The 26537-nt window shown below is 36.9% G+C and overlaps 1 protein-coding gene across 4 annotated transcripts; it reads left to right on the forward strand.

The window, feature by feature from the left end:
• Window positions 1–2995: 2995 nt before the first annotated feature.
• Window positions 2996–26537, forward strand: LOC107826943 (E3 ubiquitin-protein ligase UPL3-like). Of its 4 annotated transcripts, XM_075218200.1 has the most exons (4): window positions 3014–3758; window positions 3905–4021; window positions 10909–10976; window positions 11963–12242. In XM_075218200.1, the coding sequence occupies exons 1-4, from the start codon at window positions 3663–3665 to the stop codon at window positions 12030–12032; spliced, it is 351 nt and encodes a 116-aa protein (XP_075074301.1). In that variant the 5' UTR covers window positions 3014–3662; the 3' UTR covers window positions 12033–12242. The 4 variants fall into 4 exon arrangements, 3 of the variants coding, with proteins under 3 accessions (XP_016509474.2, XP_075074301.1, XP_075074302.1); XR_012693710.1 differs by lacking the exon at window positions 10909–10976 and having other exon boundaries at window positions 3018–3758; XM_075218201.1 differs by lacking the exons at window positions 10909–10976; window positions 11963–12242 and adding an exon at window positions 26259–26537 and having other exon boundaries at window positions 3019–3758.

The following is a 26537-nucleotide window of genomic DNA, read 5'->3' on the forward strand; positions in this document are numbered from 1 at the left end:
ATATAGCAAATCAAATGCCAGACGCATTTACTGATTTGAAAAGGATAACTAAGTCACATATCCCAGCAGAGAATGTGCCTATCCGAATTGATGTCCCAATGGGACCATCTACTAGCATGAGAGCTAGTGAACCTAAAGCACACCTGAAGCGTGGTAGGCCTTTGGGTTCTAAGGATCGAAATCCTCAAAAAAGAAAATCGACAAATGATCAAAACGATACTATGAAGGGATCCCCTGAAGAGACCCAAAATCTTGTTAGTTCTGAGATTCCTGAAGAAATCAATGAACCTGAAGCTCATGTGAGTGAGGAACTTTTAATAAGTTCGAACGGTGATGGGATTAATTTAAATCGATTTGAAATAGTGGTGGATAATATTTTTGCATATAATGTTGCACTTAATATTATGCAAGATAGTGAGGATCTTGAACCTCGATCTGTCGAAGAATGTCGACAAAGATTTGATTGGCCAAAATGGCAAGAGGCAATTCAATCGGAATTGAAGTCACTTGCTAAAAGAGAGGTCTTTGGACCAGTAGTCCAAACACCTGCTGGTATAAAACCAGTTGGTCATAAATGGGTTTTTGTGCGAAAAAGGAATGATAAAAATGAAGTTGAAAGATACAAAGCTCGCCTTGTTGCACAAGGATTCTCACAACGACCTGGAGTCGATTTTGATGAAACATATTCACCTGTTATGGATGCCATAACATTTCGATATCTCATCAGTATAGCACTACATGAAAAGCTTGAAATACATCTAATGGATGTAGTTACAGCTTATCTGTACGGTTCACTTGATAATGAAATTTATATGAAAATTCCTGAAGGATTTAAAATGCCTGAAGCAAAATCTCAGGAAATGTATTCAATCAGATTACAAAGATCTTTGTACAGTTTAAAGCAATCTGGGCGCATGTGGTATAATCGCCTTAGTGAATATTTGCTGAAAGAAGGTTACATAAATGATGTTATTTGTCCATGTATTTTTATAAAGAAAATGGCATCAGAATTTGTTATACTTGCTGTTTATGTTGATGACATAAATCTTGTTGGAACTCCAGAAGAGCTCCAAAAGGCAATTGAATATCTTAAGAAAGAATTTGAGATGAAAGATCTTGGAAAGACAAAACTTTGTCTTGGTCTGCAAATTGAACATTTAGCGGACGTGATCTTTATCCATCAATCTGCCTATACAGAAAGGGTCTTAAAACGCTTTTACATGGACAAAGCGCACCCATTGAGTACACCAATGGTTGTTCGATCACTTGAAGTGAATAAGGATTTGTTCCGACCTCCAGAAGAGGACGAGGAACTCCTTGGTCCCGAAGTACTCTATCTCAGTGCAATTGGTGCACTAATGTATCTTGCTAATGCTACAAGGCCTGACATAGCATTCTCTGTTAATTTACTAGCAAGATATAGTTCTTCTCCTACACGGAGACATTGGAACGGGATTAAGCATATATTGCGATATTTAAAGGGAACTCTTGATATGGGTTTGTTTTATGCTAACAAAGATAGTGCAGACCTTGTTGGTTATGCAGATGCAGGTTATTTATCTGATCCCCATAAAGCTCGATCTCAAACCGGCTACGTATTTACATATGAAGGTACTATCATATCATGGCGCTCCACAAAGCAATCTATTGTTGCTACTTCTTCAAATCACGCTGAGATAATAGCTATTCATGAAGCAAGTAGGGAATGCGTATGGTTGAGATCAATAATTCATTTTATTCGAGAAAAATGTGGTTTGGAATGTGAGAAAAGACTCACAATTTTATACGAAGACAATGCTGCATGCATAGCCCAATTGAAGGGAGGATTTATAAAAGGAGATAGAACAAAGTACATTTCACCAAAATTATTCTACACACACGATCTTCAGAAAAATGGTGACATTGATGTGCAACAAATCCGTTCAAGTGATAATCCAGCAGATTTATTCACTAAATCTTTGCCAACTTCAACTTTTGAGAAGATGATATACAAGATTGGAATGCGGAGACTCAAATATTTGAAACAAGGTTTTCATCAGGGGGAGTAAAATACGCGATGCACTCTTTTTCCCTTACTAAGGTTTTTTCCCATGGGGTTTTCCTTATAAGGTTTTTAATGAGGCACCTAACAATGCGTATTACTAAATATGTGTACTCTTTTTCCTTCACTAGAATTTTTTTTCCCACGTGGTTTTTCCTAGTGAGGTTTTAATGAGACACATGATCTTTTAATGAACATCCAAGGGGGAGTGTTATAAATATATTATATTATGGATGTTCATTTAGTACTCCGTTGTAAATAAGCTTCCTGAAGAAGCTTATCCATATGGGACTCCACCGTAAATATGTTTATCTATTTAGTACTATATTGGAAATAAGCTTCCTGAAGAAGCTTATCACTTCGGTACCCGGTTATGGATAAACATTACCCCTAGTATAAGTTTATCCATACCAGGTATAATAGGCTTATCTTTTCAGTACCCAGTTATGGATAAACATTACCCCCGGTAAAAGATTATTCATACCGGGTATAATAAGCTTATCCATTCAGTACTCCGTTATGGATAAATATTGCTCTTAGTAGAAGATTATCCATATCTGGTATAGCAGCAGCTTACACAGCAGCTTGTAGCAGCTTACACAGCAGCTTGTAGTAGCAGCTTACACAGCAGCTTATAGTAGCTTACACTGCAGCTTGTAGTAGCAGCTTACACAGCAGCTTGTAGTAGCAGCTTACGGAGCAGCTTCCTTTCTTCTATAAATAGAAGAGATTTCAGTTCATTATGTACATCAGTTTGAATTCGAATAATATATCAGTTTCTCTATATACTTGTCTTTACTTTATAGTCTTTATTTTATAACACGTTATCAGCACGAAGCTCTACCATCTCGAGCAAATAAAAACAAATACGTAATATAGAACCAAATTGAAAAGCAAAGTTCAACTGCGTGTAAAATCCGTATAAAAGCGATTTAGAACCAATTCGTACTGTAGTCACCGCCAAAAGCGTCGCCTGACATATACAATCTGTAGAAATGAAGGAAAAAGAAGAAAAATAAAGAGAAGAAAAAAGAAAAGGGAGCAAAACTTAAAAAATAAAAAGAATTGGAATTACAAAAGGAACCAAAATCAAATTATTCAATCTTTTGGGGGAAGGAAAAAATAAAAAATTCAACAGACACAAAAATATTTATAGAATTAGGGTTCTCTATTTAGCTTTCTCCATCTTGCCTTTTCTCAGTTATATATTCCTCCTCTCAGACTCAGAGTCGTATATCGCTCTACAAAACAAACGTGTTGATTGTGATTTGGGGATTTTAGTTGAAATCAATAAAGATCGCATCTTTTTTATCCCTTTTGCATAAAAACCGTTTCAATTTTGTGAATTAGGGTTTCTGATATACGACGATGATATCTGAATCGGAAAGTGTCTGATCGCCGATTTAATTAAATCGGCGAGGTGATTCGCAGTTTTGAAGGGGGTTTTGGGTTTTGTATGGAAACTCGGAGCCGGAAGCGGGCGGAGGCCACCTCAGGAAACTCGGAGCCGGAAGCGGGCAACTCTCTGTTTCTATGTGGAACCATTATGCTTATTTGCTAAGGACTGACCTTTCTAGCTGTAGTGCTAATGTTTCACCTTTGACAGTCTTTGCAAGCTCTAATGAAGATATCTCAGGAACACCCAACTGCTTGCTTGAGGGCTGGTGCGCTGATGGCTGTGCTTTCTTATCTCGACTTCTTTTCCACTGGTGTTCAGGTAGAAAAATCACTTTCATGATTTTGTGGAATCTTTGAATATCTTGTATCATGATTTTGATGGGAGTTCAGTTTTAGTGAAATAAGAAACTTCCAGCTCCTTTAGTACATATTCAATTATTTCTAACATCTTTCGTCCTTCAACAGAGAGTAGCATTAGCAACTGCTGCTAATATGTGCAAGAAGCTCCCCTCAGATGCTGCTGACTTTGTCATGGAAGCTGTTCCGCTTTTGACAAATCTCCTTCAATATCATGATGCAAAGGTGAATTCATTATCATGTTATGCTCCCGTTGCAGGAAGATATCTTCTCTTCTCTGGCCCCTCCTAGTTTGGTTAAACTTCACTTTTGTTTTTTTAATGTTTTCTCTTGGTGAAGTTTAGCATACTCTATTTTTCATAATAAGAGAAATTGATTATTATAACAACAATTTAGAAAATTGTGAATCACTAAAAAATACCTATCTTGACAATTTGGGTATGCTAAAAACCTGTATTAGCTGGTATACCTGTCAATATTAATATGAATAATTCAGAAAGAAATAATACTCTAAACAATGTTAATATTTCGGCAGTAGCAAATATTGCCAAAATAGAAAATGATTTACAAAATTAGAGTATTCCTAGAGAATCCTTTAGCACTATATATCACACAGGCAAGTTTGATTTTATTAAAAGTTATAATATCAAAACTTGTGAATCAACGATCGCTATTAATAACTCAATCGAAACAATTAAGTTATTAGCAGCGCATGATATACAACAATATAGGAAAAAATATAATTTCCTACATATTGGACTAGTACAAGTAGCTGTCAAACCTTTATACAGATTAGGGTTAGACACGCCCCTTTGTCTCTTGTTAAGAGATGACAGATTATTAAATTTCGACGATTCATTATTAGGAGTCTTACAAAGTAACCTAGCTCAAGGCCCGGTCTACTTTAATTGTTATCCAAATTATTCGGTTGACATAAACGACCAGAATATTTTAGATACCTTGACTCTTAATATGAAAACAAAAAACATGAATAGTAAAATTAATACATGAGAGAAATCATTCACCTCGATAAAGAGCCAATAAATAAAGATTTGAACAAAATAATTGTTCAAAATAACTACACGAACAATCTTTTACATGTTGTAGCCAATCAATTAAAAGACACTAACAAAATAAGGATCCCAACAAAATCAACAGTAGCACCTACTATAGAAACACATCCTACTATCAGAATTCCTGAATTTTCAAAAGAAAAGTTCCCGCAATTAAAAGATAAATTTGATTTTACAAATGAACTTCTAGAAAAAATAGAACAACTTAAAACAAAACTGAGTGTATCAAAAATCCATACAGAACAAGCTAGTAGTAGCAGAGACAAAACAATAGAGCTACATAAATTACAACAACAATTAACTTCATTAAATAAAACGTATGAAACTATTTTAAAGGATGAAACCATCCCTGACAGAGAAGCAAAGTTAATAATAATAGAGAAAGCTTCTAACGAATGCTCGAACTCTATTAATAAAATAAAACCTCTAGTTACATTAAAAATTATCTCTGCTAATACTCCTGAAGTAAGTAGAATAATGGGAAATCCTCGACATCCAAATAAAAAAAATTATTATGGGAGACCAACATTCCCAGATGTTCAGTTTGAGGAAGACGTCTATCTATCTTACTCCAGTCATGACGGAACTGGAATTATCGAATGGAATATTGATGGCCTAGCCGAAGGCCAAATCTACAAAAAACTCCATGAAATAGGAATTGCGGTAACAGCCTACAAAATGAAAAATGCGTCAGATAAACACGCTGCAACCTTAGTAATATCAGGATTTACCAGTACATTAAAAAATTGGTGGGATAATTACCTTTCCGAAGACAACAGGAATCACATTCTTAATGCTACGACCATAACAACTGTAGTAAAAACTGAAAATAATGCTCAGACAACCGAACAAGTAGCTAAAGAAGATGCTACAACAAACTTAATCTACTGCATAGCCAAACATTTTATTGGTGAACCAAAACTATTCCAAGATAGAAGTCTCGAACTTCTTAATAATCTTATCTGCCCAAAATTAACGGATTTTAGATGGTATAAAGATATGTTTATAGAAAAAGTAATGGTTAGAGAAGACTGTAATAGACATTTCTGGAAAGAAAGATTCATTAGTGGATTACCCAGGCTATTTGCCGAAAAAGTAAGAAATAAAATTAAAGATAGATTTAATGGTTCAATTCCATATGATAATCTAACGTATGGAGATTTAATAAGCTTCATTAATGTTACAGGTTTAGACCTATGTACAGACCTTAAACTAAAAAGCCTTATTAAAAAAGACAGGCTACAATCCAAAGCTGAACTTGGTAGTTTCTGCCAAGACTTCGGTTATAAAACAATTGCAGCTCCTTCAAAAAGAGCATCAAAGAAAAACAAACATAAATTTTCTGATAAACCTAGAAGACGCCATAGGCGTAAAGAAAAGAAAGAAGGCGAAACTTTTGAAAAGAAAAGGTTTAAAAGAAAGAAAAATTATGGTGATAAATGCTGGTCATGTGGAAAAACAGGGCATAGAGCCAGTGATTGTAAGGTCACGAAAAAGAAAAAGAATAAAGTTAATTCTTTAGAAATTGACGAAAATACTAAAGAAAAACTTTACGCTATTCTAGAAGATAATGATAACAGTTCATCGTCTTCATCATCCTCATCCACTGATAGTTATTCGGACAGTGACAATGAACTTATCAATGTCGCGTATGATTCAGACAGTAACAACTCAATAGAAGACAACTGTAACTGTACTGGAGCAATTTGCGTGTGTAGTCAAAACTCACTTAGAGTAATATCGGAAGACTCCAAGGAAGTCTTATTCGACATCATCGAACATATTGATAACGATGACTTAAAGAAAAAATATCTAATTGAATTAAAAAACATTATGGTTAAACAAAAGGGAAATCGACCACAAATAGAACCTTTTGATATGAAAAAGGTAATGGATAGATTTTTTGTTAAAACAGAAGAACCCACTACCGTCCAACATCTTCAGACTGAACTTAAATCAGTAAAAGAAGAATTAAAAGATATTAAGCTTAGACTTAATAAAATCGAAATGGAAAATATTACTGATAAAATATTATCCCAAGTGAATAAAGGAAAACGATTAATAAAGAATTCTTCAACGAAGAAGAAGAAGATGACAACACTTCAAAATTAAACGATTCAATTGTAGAAGAATCAAAAGACGATTCAACAGCTTTAGTCAAACTCACTAATGTAAAGGCTAAAAGTTACCATCTCCCAATAACTCTAAAGGTGCAAGATATGACCTTTAATAAGTTAGCATTATTAGACTCATGTGCAGATAAAAACTGCATAATGGAAGGAATAATACCATTAAAATATTTAGAGAAAAGTACCCAAAAATTATACTCTGCAACAGGAGAATTGTTAAAGATAAATTACAAATTATCTAAAGCACATATCTGTAATGATGGAATATGTTTTATTAATGATTTTGTGATAACAAGAGATATAAATGAAGAAATAATTTTGGGAATTCCTTTCCTGACTCAAATAAAGCCACATTACGATGACTTAAGTGCCCTCTGCACTAATGTATTTGGAAAAGAAATACGATTTCCTTACTTAAATCCAATCTCTAAAGAAGAAAGTGATTACATTAAATCACAAACAATTTTTAAAATAAACTTATTATCTCAACAGATTAATTACTTAAAAAATGATATAAAAGTTCACAAAATTGAACAAACTTTAAAAACCCCGGAAGTAGAAGATAAGATTAAACTATTTCAGCAAAAACTCGAACTAGAAGTTTGTTCCGATTTACCTACAGCCTTTTGGGAACGAAAAAGGCATATAGTCCACCTACCTTATATAAAGGAATTTAATGAACAAAATATACCTACTAAGGCAAGACCTATTCAAATGAATCATGACTTAATGGAAGTCTGTAAAAAAGAAATAAATGATCTTCTCCAGAAGAAGATAATTAGGCCTTCCAAATCCCCTTGGAGCTGTGCAACCTTCTACGTTAACAATAACGCAGAAAAAGAAAGAGGAGCCCCTAGGATAGTAATCAATTATAAACCTTTAAATAAAGTACTACAATGGATCATGTACCCGATACCCAATAAAAGAGATTTATTAAAAAGAACTTATAAGGCTAATATTTATAGCAAATTCGATATGAAATCAGGTTTCTGGCAAATTCAAATTGCCAAAGAAGATAAATATAAAACTGCATTCAATGTCCCATTTGGACAATATGAATGGAACGTAATGCCTTTTGGGTTAAAAAATGCCCCATCTGAATTTCAGAATGTAATGAATAATATATTTAACCCATATAGTAACATGTCAATAGTTTACATTGACAACGTATTAATATTTTCAGAAGATATAGATTCTCACTTTAAGCATCTTAATACATTCTTTAAAATAATAAAGCACAACGGACTAGTAGTCAGCGCTAAGAAGATAAAGGTTGTTTCAAACAACCATTAGATTTTTAGGACATGACTTATATCAAGGAACCTACAAGCCAATCTGTAGAGCCATTGAGTTCTCGTCCAAATTTCCCGATGAAATCACAGATAAAACGCAACTTCAAAGGTTCTTAGGAAGCCTCAACTACGTAGCAGACTTTATCCCTAATATTAGGAAAATCTGTGAACCCCTTTATAAACGTCTTTGGAAAAATCCAGTCCCTTGGAGTCTAAACAAACCAACACAGTCAAAAGAGTCAAGTCCATTGTTCAAAAACTCCCATGTCTAGGAATTCCAAATCCTGAAGCATTCATGATAGTCGAAACCGACGCTTCCGATGAAGGGTACAGTGGCATTCTTAAACAACGAATTTCTTCAGAGTCTTCAGAACAATTAGTTCGTTTCACTTCCGGTATCTGGAATCCGGCTTAAAAGAATTATAGTACAGTCAAAAAAGAGATTTTGTCTATAGTACTATGTATTACAAAATTTCAAGATGATCTAATAAATAAAGAATTTTTATTAAGAGTTGATTGTAAATCATGTAACGACCCGACCGGTCGTTTTGAGCTCCGACGCGTCATTTAGCAGTTTGAGGCCATGAGCGGCTTCATCTCAAGTATATTGACTTGTGTGTATGGTCCGAATTAAAATTCAGGAAGTTTGGAGTCAAATCTATATGGAAATTCTCATTTTGAAAGCTTAAAATTGAAGAAATGAACTAGGATTGAAATTTTGAGTAAACGACCTCGGAATTGGGATCCGAAGGTTCCAGCAGGTTCGTATGATGATTTCGAACTTGGGCGTATGCCCGGATCGGGTTTTGGATAACCCGGGAGCGTTTTGGCGCCTATTGTGGAAGATAGCATTTTAGAAGAAATTGCATCAGTTTGGTTTAAAATGCATTTCAGTGTTATTGATGTCCGTTTGGGATTCCGAGACTGGGAGTAGCTCCGTATGGTGATTCTGGATTTGGGAGCGCGATCGGAAGTGAATTCGGAGGTCCGTAGGTCATTTTGGAGCCGTTCGGCTAAAGATGGAAAATTGAAGGTTTTTGAGAAAATTTGGCCGGAAGTGGAAATTTTGATATCGAATTCGAAATGCGAATTTTATGGTTTGGATAACTTCGTTAGGTTATTTGGGACTAGGAGTGTGTCCGGAATATCTTTGTGTTGAAATATATGAAATATGGGAAAAATTTGAATTTTTTTGATATTTAATATTGTTCAAGTTGACTTTGGTCAATATTTTTAGTAAACGGACCCGGACCCGTAATTTTTCGGTCTCGAAAGGTTCATAGAAAAATATGGGAGTTGAACGTGTTTCCGGAATCGAATTCCGAGGTCCCAGGCCCGAGAAATGAATTTTTTCGTGAAATTGTTTTCTGAAAATGTTTAAGGAAAATGAAAATGAAATTTGATCAGAAAGTAATGGTATCGGGCTCGTATTTTGGTTCTGACGCCCGGTACAAGTCATATATGTTGGTTAAGCGCTTTCTGTAAAGTTTGGTTACAAACGAATGTTGTTTGACGGGTTTCGGCCTTAAATTGGAAAATTTGAAAGTTTATGAAATTTGAAAGAATTCTTGGATTTACGGCTCAAATAATTGATTTTGATGTTATTTTGGCGATTTGATCGCTCGAGCAAGTTCGTGTGATGTTTTAGAGTCAGTGTTCATATTTGGTTTGGAGCCCCGAGGTCTCGGGAGTGTTTCGGAGGTGTCTCGGAGTGATTTCGGACTTAGGAAAAATTGCAGAAAATTCTGCTGTGTCCAGAAAATTTTAGGTGCGAGTAGTCCAGTTTGGATGCTCATATCTTGTAATCTATAAGAAATCAGAAAAAGTGCAAAACACGAAAGTTGTAGCCCATACATTCTAGTTTTCGGAAAGTTAAACCATTCGCGATTTGGATATCATCTCAGAAAGTTACGATGGATCGAAAAGGGCTGCTGGAGCAATTTCGGCAGAATTTACGATGCAATTTAGAAGCTCATATCTCGGGATATATAAAGAGTTATATGGTGTACAACCTATCAAATTAAAGATCTTTAAGTCTAGTTTCTAAATCTTCAAACCGTTTGTCATTTGGATTTTTATACAAGACGTTATGGGTGTTTAAACAGAAGGTGTCCGACAAGGAACAATTTTAATAGAATGTACAACTTGTATAGCACAAGTGCAAGGTACAACTCGACGAAGCACAGACATATTCTTTTATACATGGATTTAGCTCACTTTTCTTCATTTCTTCAAAGTATGGACGATTTTTGGGGAGCTTCAAGAGGGGATTTTCATCATCAATGTGAAGGTAAGTTATCCCCACCTATTTTGAGTTAAGTACATCAATTATGTATGAATTTGAGCATGAAAATTGTAGAAAAATTGAGGATTTGCATAGGGATTTGAAAATAAGTTTGGTGATTGAGGGGTCAAATGAACTCCGATTTTGGTAAATTTTATATGTACGGACTCGTGGCGAGACGAGGAATCCAGTGATGTGACTTTCGTAATTTTTCGAGAAGTGGGCCCATGGCTTGGGTTTTATAAATTTCGTGATTTTCGATATTTTTCGAGTCTTTTCGATTGGGTTATATTCCCTTAGCCTATTGTAATATATTCCTTGTGGTTTTGGCAAGATTCGACGAGCGAGGAGGTCGATTCGAAAGGAAAGGGCATCGCGGAGTAGACTTTTGGCCATCTTGAGGTGAGTAATAGATCTAAATGCTGTTCTGAGGGTTTGAAACCCCGGACTTTCACATCGTAACGCTATATTGAGGCGTGACACGCACTCCATGGCGAGTGCGGGGTCGGATACTATTGGGGATTGTGACTTGGTCCATCCCGTGTGATGTTTATACTATACTGGTGATTGATACACATACTTCATTGATATTACTGGGCTTGATACCATGTTGGGGCCTTGTGCCGATTTGTAAAATCCTTCGAGGATTGATATTACTGCTTAGCATGATTTGCATATCATTTAATTTCAGTCCAAGGTTTTAAATGCTGTTTTGCAAACTCAGCCATAATTCTAAGTGTTGAAAACTTAAATGATATTTTTAAATGTATTCCGGGCTGAGAACTTCTGTTTTGTAAATGCCCAAGGGGCTTATTATATTATTTTCTGGACTAATTATAAAGTGACTTGAAACAGTGGTAACAATGACACGTGTGATATACTTGAAACAGTGGTAACAATGACACTGTGTGATATACTTGAAACAGTGGTAACAATGACACTGTGTGATATACTTGAAATAGTTGTAACAATGACACTGGATGATATACTTGAACAGTGGGAACAATGGCACTGTATGATATAAATTGGTCAGGTAACAATGGCTGACCGGTCAGGTAACAATGACTGACCAAGATATTGCGCTTGGGCTGTAGGAGCCCCTCCGAAGTCTGTACACACCCCCAGTGAGCGCAGTCGACGATAAATAAATATGGATGGCTCGGGCTGCACGCCGCAGTGGGTACTGGAATGTACCATCATATGCATTGCATTGCATTCATGTATTTGTATTTATACTGGTGTTTAGCTGCTCAGTTCCATATGTTCCTGTATATTCGGATTGTAGCTTACTTTGTGTATTTACTGGATTTTCTTATCTTCGGACTGTAGTTACTTTTATTACTCACTGAGTCGGAGTACTCACTTTACTCCCTGCACCTTGTGTGCAGATCTAGGGCAGTCTCAGGCTCAGTAGATCCAGTTGATCAGCAGATCCAGCCTCTGGGAGTATCGAGGTAGTTGCACGGCGTTCGCAGCCATTGATCTTCTCCCTCCTATCCTATCTCTTTATTTCCGCATTATCGGACTTTGGATATACCGTGTATTAGGATGATATTCTGTATTCTAGAGGCTTAGATTCGTGACACCGGGTCCTAGTGAGATTATATTGTGTATTTTGTAAAAATCTTCAGTACTTTAATCTTGCTTAATTGATATTTCTTTCCGCTATTTTTGATAAATTGGGTTAAGTGTTGAATAATGGTCAGGCTTGCCTAGTAGTGTGCTGGGCGCCATCACGACCAAGATTTAGGTCGCGACAAGTTGGTATCAGAGCCTAGGTTACTTGGTCTCGCGAGTCATGAGCCAGTTTAGTAGAGTCTCACGGATCGGTACGGAGACGTCTGTACTTATTCTCGAGAGGCTGCCGAACCTTTAGGAAAACTTCACATTCTTGAATTCTTATCGTGCGTCCTTGATTCAGCTTGAAAAGAAACTTTTGAAATTCCTTCCGCGTGATCGTATGCACCAACGGGCGCTCAGTATCAGATGTATCTCGATGACTTTTGATTCCCCGATCGTGGGGCGAGGTGTAATCTTTGTGTGTTTGAAGTTAGACCAGTCTGGAGGACTTGAGGCCAAATCTTTGCCAATGGCTTGAGCACCGAGGTGCTGATTTTGTGAGCAAGTGTTTTGAACTCATATGTTCATTATTGTCCTTATTAGCCGGAATGGCGGTTGGATATCCACGTGAGTATGTTAGTGTTGCGAGGTGTATTTGTACGACTTGGTAGTGGCGAAGAAGCCTACTGGATAGTAGATGAACTGTTAAGTGATTCGTTTCTTATTGTGATTTGTTGAGTAGCCCGAGTTATGGGCGCGTGAAGAATATTTTTCGTGTCTCCTAGTTAGATAAGTCTGGGAGCTGAGATCGCTTCCGTAAATGTATTATGACGAAATCGTTGAGTCAAGGAGACCACCTTGAAGGTCGAAAATATTAAAGGAAGAATATGTTCCTACTTGGTTGAATAGCCCAATAATGGAGGGTTGAAGGGTATTTTCTATGTGTTATGATTTAAATAGGTGCAACGCATGTCCATGTATCAATTTAGATTTATGTAATTGATATGCATTATGATGCTTTGTCAAGTTGTGGATGTGTTGTTAGGATTGTTTTGGTGATTCTCTGGCAGGTGGATAGGACCAATTACAAAGGAGGCTCTGCCGAAATTTTTTAAAAATTTAGAACTTAAAAAAAAAAAATTGGTCGCCTAGAGAGTGGGCTTAACTGTTGTGTGAGTAAATGCAAGAATTGCAGAAGAGTTAAAATTCCAGATGATTCGTGTTTCCACGAGCTTATGATGGAGTGAGTTTAATCTCACCATGATATTACGACAACAATAGAGTATATGTGTTGTGATCTATGGCTTCGAGCCAAGTTGAGGAGCTTGCTGTTGATTAGCTGATTGCACGGTTTATTACCTGCGTGAATTCTGGTTATTGGCGTATTGGTGGGTTATTGTAGCTACGGAAAAGGACCATGAGTGGTAATTTGAGTAAATGAATTGTTGGATGCATGCTATGGTTAGCCTTATTGGCTCATGTTCAGACTTGGGGGAAGATTCATGATTTATGCCTTGTATAGGTGCAGGCTTCGAGGGAAGTGATCCCTCTAGGTGCTTTATCGAGATGGTATTCATATGTTATAAAATTCAATAGAGTTGGTTGCATTCGGGGCCAAGTCAGAGCTGGGTGGCTCTCAATAGCGGTCCTAGTTAATTCAAGAGGTAAAGTGTGGTGCCTAATAATTTTGAGTCTATAAGTACGGTTAAGAGTCAAGCTTTTGAAGCAGCTTATGAAGAAAGACACATAATGTTCTATGATGTTTTGACTTGCGGTGTAGCATTTGAGAGACATGAAATGGTCATGGTATTTGAGACAGCATGGTCTCGTGATTTAAGGTCACTCGGGGTGAGTTTGGTTGAAATAAGTTAGGTGTTAAAGGGAGATATTATTATTTCTAAGGCAATCAAGGATAAATTGGCAGAAAGTAGATTGATTAGCCATAGTTGAGTTGGTATACTGGTGTCAGTGATCAGTTCGTTCAACGTGATCGAGTTATGCATGTGAGGCTTGTCGGCCGAGTGATTGATGTTATTCTGAAGCATTCTTTTGTTAGGGCCTATTATGAGTAGGCGAATCCCAGAAAGTGTTATGGTGGCTTGGACAACTACTTAGAGATTGGCATATTCGACGATTATGAAGATTCGCCTGTATGCTGCTATAGTTCTCCTGAAGTGAGTTAAATGGAAAGTCTTATGTGATGAGGTATTAGCCTATCGGCAAAGTTGTGATGGAAATCGCGTCTATCGTATATTGGCACGTGAGATGTAGTGAGTGGTATGGAATTTGAAGTAAGGACCAAGGTTGCAGTTTGGTCAATGACTGTGATGTCACGATCTCGGATGAGCAGTATATGAGTTTCAGTGTTTTGAGTAAGATGGGTATTGACGTCAGTATCACCTGAGGTCGGTGTTCTGTGAGAAAGACTTTGCATCCTGGTTAGGGATTCTTGATCGCTTTTCAGCGTTAGTGCAGCCGGTGGTTTGGATGTGCAGACCCGTTAATTATTTCGAAAGATGGTGGGAGCTTGTCCCACATGAATATTGTATAAGTGTGACATGTAGTCACTTGATTAATTAGAAATTTAAACCAAGTAGGAGGATTTTGGTAATATCATCCATTTGAGAATTTATGCCTGGAGGGCACTCTGTTTATTGGGTTATGGTCCTGTGAAAGATTATTGGCCTAGCTTAGCACGATCAGGATCGACTTGAGGTCGGTGGATAGATTTAAATGTGGAAGTGAGCCTTACGTCAGGCCAGTTGTGTTTATTTCAGCAATGCGCTCTTTATGGAAGGATAGTCGCAGTCTTATTTCGTGGTCAGTTAATTCATGTAAAGATATATTGCACCGTATGAGTTGTGAGACGGCTTGGTAAATTCCTTGTGTTGAGGTTCCGCTCAGCGGTGATGTTATATGAGCAGGATGAGACTTAGATCATGTATCGCACCTCAGTTGTGCTTGAGTTTGTAGCCTATAGCGCTATATGTTTCCTTGGGAATGATATTATGCACCTTAGTGTGTTTATGACCGATATTCGGTATTTTGATGTGATGAGCTATTTAGCTCGACGTCTATCTCCTTATGTGAGTTCTATATGTGGATCGGGTGGCACACCGCCATGGGTATGTTGTTTGGATCGGGTTGCACGCTGCAACAGTGTGATGTTCAGTTCAGTGCCCATATTTGCTTTTGTGTGTTCTGTTTTCCTATTTTCTGAGGAAGTCTATGTTAGTGTGCGAGTTGAGTAGTTCCTTCTAGAGTTCGCCTTCCTTTTGTATCGCGTTCGAATTGATAACATACTGGCACATGGTGACGTCTTGTGGGATTTTTGATTATGTCTGAGGTGGCTTATTGCCTGAGCAGTTCGTACTGGGTGAGATGAGGTTACTAGATTTGGGGTCAGTGCAAACTGATTATATGAAGTATATTATAGAGCAAAGATCATTCTTTGGTTTGGGACAAGGTAATGGAACTTGTCAGGAGTGTAGATCCAATGAATTGTTGATTCAGCAGTTGGTTGTGAATTTTGGCACATCTCTTCAGTCGTATCGGTGTTGAAAAAAAAAACTAGAGCAAGACCTGTGTAGATCATGAGATGCAATGGGAGCATCAGATTCGTGGAATTTCGACTATTATGTTTAAAGAATGTTATTGTGGTTCTATGAGTAAAGTGATACAAAGTGTGAATTCAGCAAAGTTATGCAGTCATGTTTGGGTACAACGTGTGGAGATTGATATGGTGGTCGTATGATGGAAACAGGCTTGGCAGGGAAATTCAGGATGTTGGAATTGGGCCTAATGGCTTATTTGCTTGAATAAATAAGTATATCTACAAAATTATCGAGCTAATGTGCTCAACGGAGTAGTGGTAGCATGGGAAGGTGCATGATGTGTTAAACAAGTGATTTCAGACTACTTCAGTGTAGTTCTCAGCACGTTCGAGGACGAACGTATGTTTAAGTGGGGGAGATTGTAACGACCCGATCGGTCGTTTTGAGCTCCGGCACGTCATTCAGCAGTTTGAGGCCATGAGTGACTTCATCTCAGGTATATTGACTTGTGTGTATGGTCAGAATTAAAATTCATGAAGTTTGAAGTCAAATCTAAATGGAAATTCTCATTTTGAAAGCTTAAAATTGAAGAAATGAACTAGGATTGAAATTTTGAGTAAACGACCTCGGAATTGGGATCCGAAGGTTCCAGCAGGTTCGTATGATGATTTCGGACTTGGGCGTATGCCCTGATCGGGTTTTGGATAACCCGGGAGCGTTTTGGCGCCTATTGTGGAAGATAACATTTTAGAAGAAATTGCATCAGTTTGGTTTAAAATGCATTTCAGTGTAATTGCTGTCCGTTTGGGATTCCGAGACTGGGAGTAGCTCCGTATGGTGATTCTGGATTTGGGAGCGCGATCGGAAGTGAATTCGGAGGTCCGTAGGTCATTTTTGAGTCGTTCAGCTAAAGATGGAAAATTGAAGGTTTTTGAGAAAATTTGGCCGGAAGTGAAAATTTTGATATCGGATTCGAAATGCGAATTTTATGGTTTGTATAGCTTCGTTAGGTTATTTGGGACTTAGGAGTGTGTCCGGAATATCTTTGTGTTGAAATATATGAATTATGGGAAAAATTTGAAATTTTTTGATATTTAATATTGTTAAAGTTGACTTTGGTCAACATTTTTGGTAAACGGACCCGGACCCGTGATTTTTCGGTCTCGAAAGGTCCATAGAAAAATATGGGAGTTGAACGTGTTTCCGGAATCAAATTCCGAGGTCCCAGGCCCGAGAAATGAATTTTTTCGTGAAATTGTTTTCTTAAAATGTTTAAGGAAAATGAAAATGAAATTTGATCAGAAAGTAATGGTATCGGGATCGTATTTTGGTTCTGACGACCGGTACAGGTCATATATGTTGGTTAAGCGCTTTCTGTAAAGTTTGGTTACAAACGGACGTTGTTTGACGGGTTTCGGCCTTAAATTGGAAAATTTGAAAGTTTATGAAATTTGAAAGAATTCTTGGATATAAGGCTCAAATCATTGATTTTGATGTTATTTTGGCGATTTGATCGCTGGAGCAAGTTCGTGTGATGTTTTAGAGTCAGTGTTCATATTTGGTTTGGAGCCCCGAGGGCTCGAGAGTGTTTCAGAGGTGTCTCAGAGTGATTTCGGACTTAGGAAAAATTGCAGAAAATTCTGCTATGCCCAGAAAATTTTAGGTGCGAGTAGTCCAGTTTGGAAGCTCATATCTTGTAATCTACAAGAAATCAGAAAAAGTGCAAAACACGAAAGTTGTAGCCCATACATTCTAGTTTTCGGAAAGTTAAATCATTCGCGATTTGGATATCATCTCAGAAAGTTCCGATGGATCGAAAAGGGCTGCTGGAGCAATTTCGGCAAAATTTACGATGCAATTTAGAAGCTCATATCTCGGGATATATTAAGAGTTATATGGTGTACAACCTATCAAATTAAAGATCTTTGAGTCTAGTTTCTAAATCTTCAAACCGTTTGTCATTTGGATATTTATACAAAACGTTATGGGTGTTTAAATAGAAGGTGTCCGACAAGGAACAATTTTAATAGGATGAACAACTTGTATAGCACAAGTGCAAGGTACAACTCGACGAAGCACAGACAGATTCTTTTATACACGGATTTAGCTCACTTTTCTTCATTTCTTCAAAGTATGGACGATTTTTGGGGAGTTTCAAGAGGGGATTTTTTCATCATCAATGTGAAGGTAAGTTATCCCCACCTATTTTGAGTTAAGTACATCAATTATGTATGGATTTGAGCATGAAAATTGTAGAAAAATTGATGATTTAGGCATAGAGATTTGAAATTAAGATTTGGTCATTTGAGGGGTCAAATGAACTCCAATTTTGGTAAACTTTATATGTACGGACTCGTGGCAAGACGAGGAATCCGGTGATGTAACTTTCGTAATTTTTCGAGAAGTGGGCCCGAGGCTCGGGTTTTGCAAATTTCGAGATTTTTGATATTTTTTGAGTCTTTTCGATTGGGTTATATTCCCTTAGCCTATTGTAATATATTCCTTGTGGTTTTGGCAAGATTCGACGAGCGAGGAGGTCGATTCGAAAGGAAAGGGCATCGCGGAGTAGACTTTTGGCCATCTTGAGGTGAGTAATAGATGTAAATGCTGTTATGAGTGTTTGAAACCCCGGACTTTCACATCGTAACGCTATATTGAGGCGTGACACGCACTCCATGGCGAGTGCGGGGTCAGATACTATTGGGGATTGTGACTTGGTCCATCCCGTGTGATGTTTATACTATACTGGTGATTGATACACATACTTCATTGATATTACTGGGCTTGATGCCATGTTTGGGGTCTAGTGCCGATTTGTAAAATCCTTCGAGGATTGATATTACTGCTTAGCATGATTTTCATATCATTTAATTCCAGTCCAAGTTTTTAAATGCTGTTTTGCAAACTCAGCCATAATTCTAAGTGTTGAAAACTTAAATGATATTTTTAAATGTATTCCGGGCTGGGAATTTCTGTTTTGTAAATGCCCAAGGGGCTTATTATATTATTTTCTGGATTGATTATAAAGTGACTTGAAACAGTGGTAACAATGACACTGTGTGATATACTTGAAACAGTGGTAACAATGACACTGTGTGATACTTGAAACAGTGGTAACAATGACACTGTGTGATATACTTGAAATAGTGGTAACAATGACACTGGATGATATACTTGAACAGTGGTAACAATGGCACTGTATGACGGTCAGGTAACAATGGCTGACCGGTTAGGTAACAATGACTGACCAAGATATTGCGCTTGGGCTGTCGGAGCCCCTCCGGAGTCTGTACACACCCCCAGTGAGCGCCGTCGATGATAAATAAATATGGATGGCTCGGGCTGCACGCCGCAGTGGGTACTGGAATGTACCATCATATGCATTGCATTGCATTCATGTATTTGTATTTATACTGGTGTTTAGCTGCTCAGTTCCATATGTTGCTGTATATTCGGATTGTAGCTTACTTTGTGTATTTACTGGATTTTCTTATCTTCGGACTGTAGTTACTTTTATTACTCACTGGGTCGGAGTACTCACTTTACTCCCTGCACCTTGTGTGCAGATCCAGGGCAGTCTCAGGCTTAGTAGATCCAGTTGATCAGCAGATCTAGCCTCTGGGAGTATCGAGGTAGCTGCACGGCGTTCGCAGCCATTAATCTTCTCCCTCCTATCCTATCTCTTTATTTTCGCATTATCGGACTTTGGATATACCGTGTATTAGGATGATATTCTGTATTCTAGAGGCTTAGATTCGTGACACCGGGTCCTAGTGAGATTATATTGTGTATTTTGTAAAAATCTTCAGTACTTTAATCTTGCTTAATTGATATTTCGTTCCGCTATTTTTGATAAATTGGGTTATGTGTTGAATAATGGTCGGGCTTGCCTAGTAGTGTGCTGGGCGCCATCACGATCGGGATTTGGGTAGCGACAAATCAGCTAAAGAAATTTTGCAAAAAGATGTTAAAAATCTTATTTCAAAACAGATATTTGCCAGATGACAAGCTTTATTATCCAGCTTCGATTTTGAAATCGAATTTATAAAAGGCGAGCAAAATTCCTTACCTGATTTTCTAACCAGAGAATTCTTACAGGGAAAAAATGAGACCGCAAAAGGGTCCGTTCAGGGCCTCTCCTTAAAAGGAAAATAGGTATTCTGCTCTTGCAAAATTCCCACAACTACCACCAACGAGACCAATGTTACTACCACCGGTGAGACCACCCGTGAGATCACTGCTAGATATAATGGTTACCCCTCCTAGAGTACCCACTACTGATAAAACCTTTGCCATGACAGTTCTACGATCTATCCCACAAAGAACAGGTCCATTTCAACAGCTTCCTCAAAAGCCTCCACCAGTCAGGCGGGAAAAACTCTGACTAGTGCTGATTACGAAATGAAGGTTCCAGAAACCTTGCCCAAGCAGTCAATCCTCACACCCCTTCAAAAGCGGAAGATAAAAGACCTGTTTCCTCAGAAAAGGAAACGTTTGAGTTAATTGCAAAGGAACCAGTTAAAGTCTTAGCCCTAGATAAAGGCTATGAAAACCTTGACCTAGCAGACCTAATTCGTCCCTGTTACGCAGACAGAAACTATGTTGATACCTGTGATCCCCTAAAAACAAGGAGATACTACGAATTAATTCTTACAGATACTAAGTCTGTTACTTTTGAACACACTCTCTATGATGAAAGAGATCCTACTAGTATTAGGATTTCAAAAATGACCATCAACAAAATCTTAAGCCCATTTGAATGGAATATGGATCATTTGCATACACCTATAGCTTTATCAGTCCAGTATAGGCCCCAAACCTATAATTTCAGAGATTACGTAGATGCCTGGTTTAACTTTCTCTACTTACGACCAAAGACCCATACCTGGTTCGTTAAATACAGTGAGCAAGCCCAGAAATCTATATTACCCAGGTGGTTCTACGACTGGTGGAAAATCTTTGGAGGAACAGAGCAAACAATGCCCCGTAGCTTCCACAAGTACTATGAGAGATTCCTAATAGAACACGAAATCTCTACCCTTCCTGACCACATAAAACTATGCAAATATTATTTTGCGAAACGAATCTCTTTTATAATTAACTGGTCATTCGAAATAGAACAGATTGACAAAGTCAAATATTTGGTAAAAATACCCAAAATCAAAGGATGGATTCCAGAAGTTAAAGAAACTAAGAAATCCAGACCGGCCCAGACAAACTCAACAACAGAATCGGGTAACTCAAAAAATGAGTTAAAAAAGAAACTACTCAGCATGCTTGCAAACATAGAATCAACGGATCCAACTCAAATACAGGCAATGCTAGATACAATCTCAAGTTCATCCTCTGCAGAAAGCAGACAAAACGGAGACATGGAAGACTTAGACGGGAAGATAGCTCTAGCATATACTCAGTCTAATCACTTAACAACATCTTGCCCTTTCAGAAAAACAAAGGACGAAGAAAGCGACATCTGCCCTTCAGAAAAAGCAAGGGACAATTGCCTTTTCAAAAAAGCAAAGAACAAGTGACCTTTCAAGACAAAGATCTGACAATCCATTATGGACGATCAAGATCAACTCAGCTATTTCTTAGAAGTCTACATAAAGCCTTCATATGTAATATATAGGGCACACCGAAAATATGAAGGTTTTCGGTGTACCTATGGACGATACACCGCAAAGAACAATCCACTATGGACGATCAAGATCAACTCAGCTATTTCTTAGAAGTCTACATAAAACCTTCATATGTAATATAGAAGGTACATCGAAAATCGCCCTTCTCTTTTCATACATATGGCAAGATGCTGTTAAGTGATTAGACTGAGTATATGCTAGAGCTATCTTCCCGTCTAAGTCTTTGCTGTCTCCGTTTTGTCTGCTTTCTGCAGAGGATGAACTTGAGATTGTATCTAGCATTGCTTGTATTTGAGTTGGATCCGTTGATTCTATGTTTGCAAGCATGCTGAGTAGTTTCTTTTTTAACTCATTTTTTGAGTTACCCGATTCTGTTGTTGAGTTTGTCTGGGCCGGTCTGGATTTCTTAGTTTCTTTAACTTCTGGAATCCATCCTTTGATTTTGGGTATTTTTACCAAATATTTGACTTTGTCAATCTGTTCTATTTCGAATGACCAGTTAATTATAAAAGAGATTCGTTTCGCAAAATAATATTTGCATAGTTTTATGTGGTCAGGAAGGGTAGAGATTTCGTGTTCTATTAGGAATCTCTCATAGTACTTGTGGAAGCTACGGGGCATTGTTTGCTTTGTTCCTCCAAAGATTTTCCACCAGTCGTAGAACCACCTAGGTAATATAGATTTCTGAGCTTGCTCACTGTATTTAACGAACCAGGTATGGGTCTTTGGTCGTAAGTAGAGAAAGTTAAACCAGGCATCTACGTAATCTCTGAAATTATAGGTTTGGGGCCTATACTGGACTGATAAAGCTATAGGTGTGTGCAAATGATCCATATTCCATTCAAATGGGCTTAAGATTTTGTTGATGGTAATTTTTGAAATCCTAATACTAGTAGGATCTCTTTCATCATAGAGAGTGTGTTCAAAAGTAACAGAATTAGTATCTGTAAGAATTAATTCGTAGTATCTCCTTGTTTTTAGGGGATCACAGGTATCAACATAGTTTCTGTCTGTGTAACAGGGACGAATTAGGTCTGCTAGGTCAAGGTTTTCATAGCCTTTATCTAGGGCTAATACTTTAACTGGTTCCTTTGCAATTAACTCAAACGTTTCCTTTTCTGAGGAAACAGGTCTTTTATCTTCCGCTTTTGAAGGGGTGTGAGGATTGACTGCTTGGGTGAAGGTTTCTGGAACCTTCATTTCGTAATCAGCACTAGTCAGAGTTTTTCCCGCCTGACTGGTGGAGGCTTTTGAGGAAGCTGTTGAAATGGACCTGTTCTTTGTGGGATAGATCCTAGAACTCTCATGGCAGAGGTTTTATCAGTAGTGGGTACTCTCGGAGGGGTAACCATTATATCTAGCAGTGATCTCACGGGTGGTCTCACCGGTGGTAGTAACATTGGTCTCGTTGGTGGTAGTTGTGGGAATTCTGCAAGAGCAGAATACCTATTTTCCTTTTTAGGAGAGGCCCTGAACGGACCCTTTTGCGGTCTCATTTTTTCCCTGTAAGAATTCTCTGGTTAGAAAATCAGGTAAGGAATTTTGCTCGCCTTTTATAAATTCGATTTCAAAATCGAAGCTGGATAATAAAGCTTGCCATTTGGCAAAAATCTGTTTTGAAATAAGATTTTTAACATCTTTTTGCAAAATTTCTTTAGCTGATTTACAATCAACTCTTAATAAAAATTCTTTATTTATTAGATCATCTTGAAATTTTGTAATACATAGTACTATAGACAAAATCTCTTTTTTGATTGTACTATAATTCTTTTGAGCCGGATTCCAGATACCGGAAGTGAAATTAACTAATTGTTCTGAAGACTCTGAAGAAATTCGTTGTTTAAGAATACCACCGTACCCTTCTTCGGAAGCGTCAGTTTCAACTATCATGAATGCTTCAGTATTTGGAATTCCTAGACATGGGAGTTCTTGAACAATGGACTTGACTCTTTTGACTGTGTTGGTTTGTTTAGACTCCAAGGGACTGGATTTTTCCAAAGACGTTTATAAAGGGGTTCACAGATTTTCCTAATATTAGGGATAAAGTCTGCTACGTAGTTGAGGCTTCCTAAGAACCTTTGAAGTTGCGTTTTATCTGTGATTTCATCGGGAAATTTGGACGAGAACTCAATGGCTCTACAGATTGGCTTGTAGGTTCCTTGATATAAGTCATGTCCTAAAAATCTAATGGTTGTTTGAAACAACCTTATCTTCTTAGCGCTGACTACTAGTCCGTTGTGCTTTATTATTTTAAAGAATGTATTAAGATGCTTAAAGTGGGAATCTATATCTTCTTAAAATATTAATACGTCGTCAATGTAAACTATTGACATGTTACTATATGGGTTAAATATATTATTCATTACATTCTGAAATTCAGATGGGGCTTTTTTTAACCCAAAATGCATTACGTTCCATTCATATTGTCCAAATGGGGCATTGAATGCAGTTTTATATTTATCTTCTTCGGCAATTTGAATTTGCCAGAAACCTGATTTGATATCGAATTTGCTATAAATATTAGCCTTATAAGTTCTTTTTAATAAATCTCTTTTATTGGGTATCGGGTACCTGATCCATTGTAGTACTTTATTTAAAGGTTTATAATTGATTACTAACCTAGGGGCTCCTCTTTCTTTTTCTGCGATATTGTTAACGTAGAAGGCTGCACAGCTCCAAGGGGATTTGGAAGGCCTAATTATCTTCTTCTGGAGAAGATCATTTATTTCTTTTTTGCAGACTTCCATTAAGTCATGATTCATTTGAATAGGTCTTGCCTTAGTAAGTATATTTTGTTCATTAAATTCCTTTATATAAGGTAGGTGGACTATATGCCTTTTTCGTTCCCAAAAGGCTGTAGGTAAATCGGAACAAACTTCTAGTTCGAGTTTTTGCTGAAATAGTTTAATCTTATCTTCTACTTCCGGGGTTTTTAAAGTTTGTTCAATTTTGTGAACTTTTATATCATTTTAAGTAATTAATCTGTTGAGATAATAAGTTTATTTCAAAAATTGTTTGTGATTTAATGTAATCACTTTCTTCTTTAGAGATTGGATTTAAGTAATGAAATCGTATATCTTTTCCAAATTCATTAGTGCAGAGGGCACTTAAGTCGTCGTAATGTGGCTTTATTTGAGTCAGGAAAGGAATTCCCAAAATTATTTCTTCATTTATATCTCTTGTTATCACAAAATCATTAATAAAACATATTCCGTCATTACAAATATGTGCTTTAGATAATTTGTAATTTATCTTTAACAATTCTCTTGTTGCAGAGTATAATATTTGGGTACTTTTCTCTAAATACTTTAATGGTATTATTCCTTCCATGATGCAGTTTTTATCTGCACCTGAGTCTAATAATGCTAACTTATTAAAGGTCATATCTTGCACCTTTAGAGTTATGGGGAGGTGGTAACTTTTAACCTTTACTTTAGTGAGTTTGACTAAAGCTGCTGAATTGTCTTTTGATTCTTCTACAATTGAATCGTTTAATTTTGAAGTGTTGTTATCTTCTTCTTCTTCGTTGAAGAATTCTTGATTAATCGCTTTCCCTTTATTCACTTGGGATAATATTTTATCAGTAATATTTTCCATTTCGATTTTATTAAGTTTAAGCTTAATATCTTTTAATTCTTCTTTTACTGATTTAAGTTCAGTCTGAAGATGTTGGACGGTAGTGGGTTCTTCTGTTTTAACAGAAAATCTATCCATTACCTTTTTCATATCAAAAGGTTCTATTTGTGGTCGATTTCCTTTTTGTTTAACCATAATGTTTTTTAATTCAATTAGATATTTTTTCTTTAAGTCATCGTTATCAATATGTTCGATGATGTCAAATAAGACTTCCTTGGAGTCTTCCGATATTACTCTAAGTGAGTTTTGACTACACACGCAAATTGCTCCAGTACAGTTACAGCCGTCTTCTTTTGAGCTGTTACTGTCTGAATCATACGCGACATTGATAAGTTCATTGTCACTGTCCGAATAACTATCAGTGGATGAGGATGATGAAGACGATGAACTGTTATCATTATCTTCTAGAATAGCGTAAAGTTTTTCTTTAGTGTTTTCGTCAATTTCTAAAGAATTAACTTTATTCCTTTTCTTTTTCGTGACCTTACAGTCACTGGCTCTATGCCCTGTTTTTCCACATGACCAGCATTTATCACCATAATTTCTTTCTTTTAAACCTTTTCTTTTCAAAAGTTTCACCTTCTTTCTTTTCTTTACGCCTATGGCGTCTTCTAGGTTTATCAGAAAATTTATGTTTGTTTTTCTTTGATGCTCTTTTTGAAGGAGCTGCAATTGTTTTATAACCGAAGTCTTGACAGAAACTACCAAGTTCAGCTTTGGATTGTAGCCTGTCTTTTTTAATAAGACTTTTTAGTTTAAGGTCTGTACATAGGTCTAAACCTGTAACATTAATGAAATTTATTAAATCTCCATACATTAGATTATCATATGGAATTGAACTATTAAATCTATCTTTAATTTTATTTCTTAACTTTTCGGCAAATAGCCTGGGTAATCCACTAATGAATCTTTCTTTCCAGAAAGGTCTATTACAGTCTTCTCTAACCATTACTTTTTCTATAAACATATCTTTATACCATCTAAAATCCGTTAATTTTTGGCAGCTAAGATTATTAAGAAGTTCGAGACTTCTATCTTGGAATAGTTTTGGTTCACCAATAAAATGTTTGGCTATGCAGTAGATTAAGTTTGTTGTAGCATCTTCTTTAGCTACTTGTTCGGTTGTCTGAGCATTATTTTCAGTTTTTACTACAGTTGTTATGGTCGTAGCATTAAGAATGTGATTCCTGTCGTCTTCGGAAAGGTAATTATCCCACCAATTTTTTAATGTACCGGTAAATCCTGATATTACTAAGGTTGCAGCGTGTTTATCTGACGCATTTTTCATTTTGTAGGCTGTTACCGCAATTCCTATTTCGTGGAGTTTTTTGTAGATTTGGCCTTCGGCTAGGCCATCAATATTCCATTCGATAATTCCTGTTCCGTCATGACTGGAGTAAGATAGATAGACGTCTTCCTCAAACTGAACATCTGGGAATGTTGGTCTCCCATAATAATTTTTTTTATTTGGATGTCGAGGATTTCCCATTATTCTACTTACTTCAGGAGTATTAACAGAGATAGTTTTTAATGTAACTAGAGGTTTTATTTTATTAATAGAGTCCGAACATTCG

Source organism: Nicotiana tabacum, chromosome 7 (assembly GCF_000715075.1).
Source record: "Nicotiana tabacum cultivar K326 chromosome 7, ASM71507v2, whole genome shotgun sequence".
NCBI classification, from domain to species: domain Eukaryota; kingdom Viridiplantae; phylum Streptophyta; class Magnoliopsida; order Solanales; family Solanaceae; genus Nicotiana; species Nicotiana tabacum.

Excerpts from the sequence above, each read along its gene's own strand:
- LOC107826943 (XM_016653988.2), top strand. The coding sequence starts at position 4,804 with ATGAGAGAAATCATTCACCTCGATAAAGAGCCAATAAATAAAGATTTG.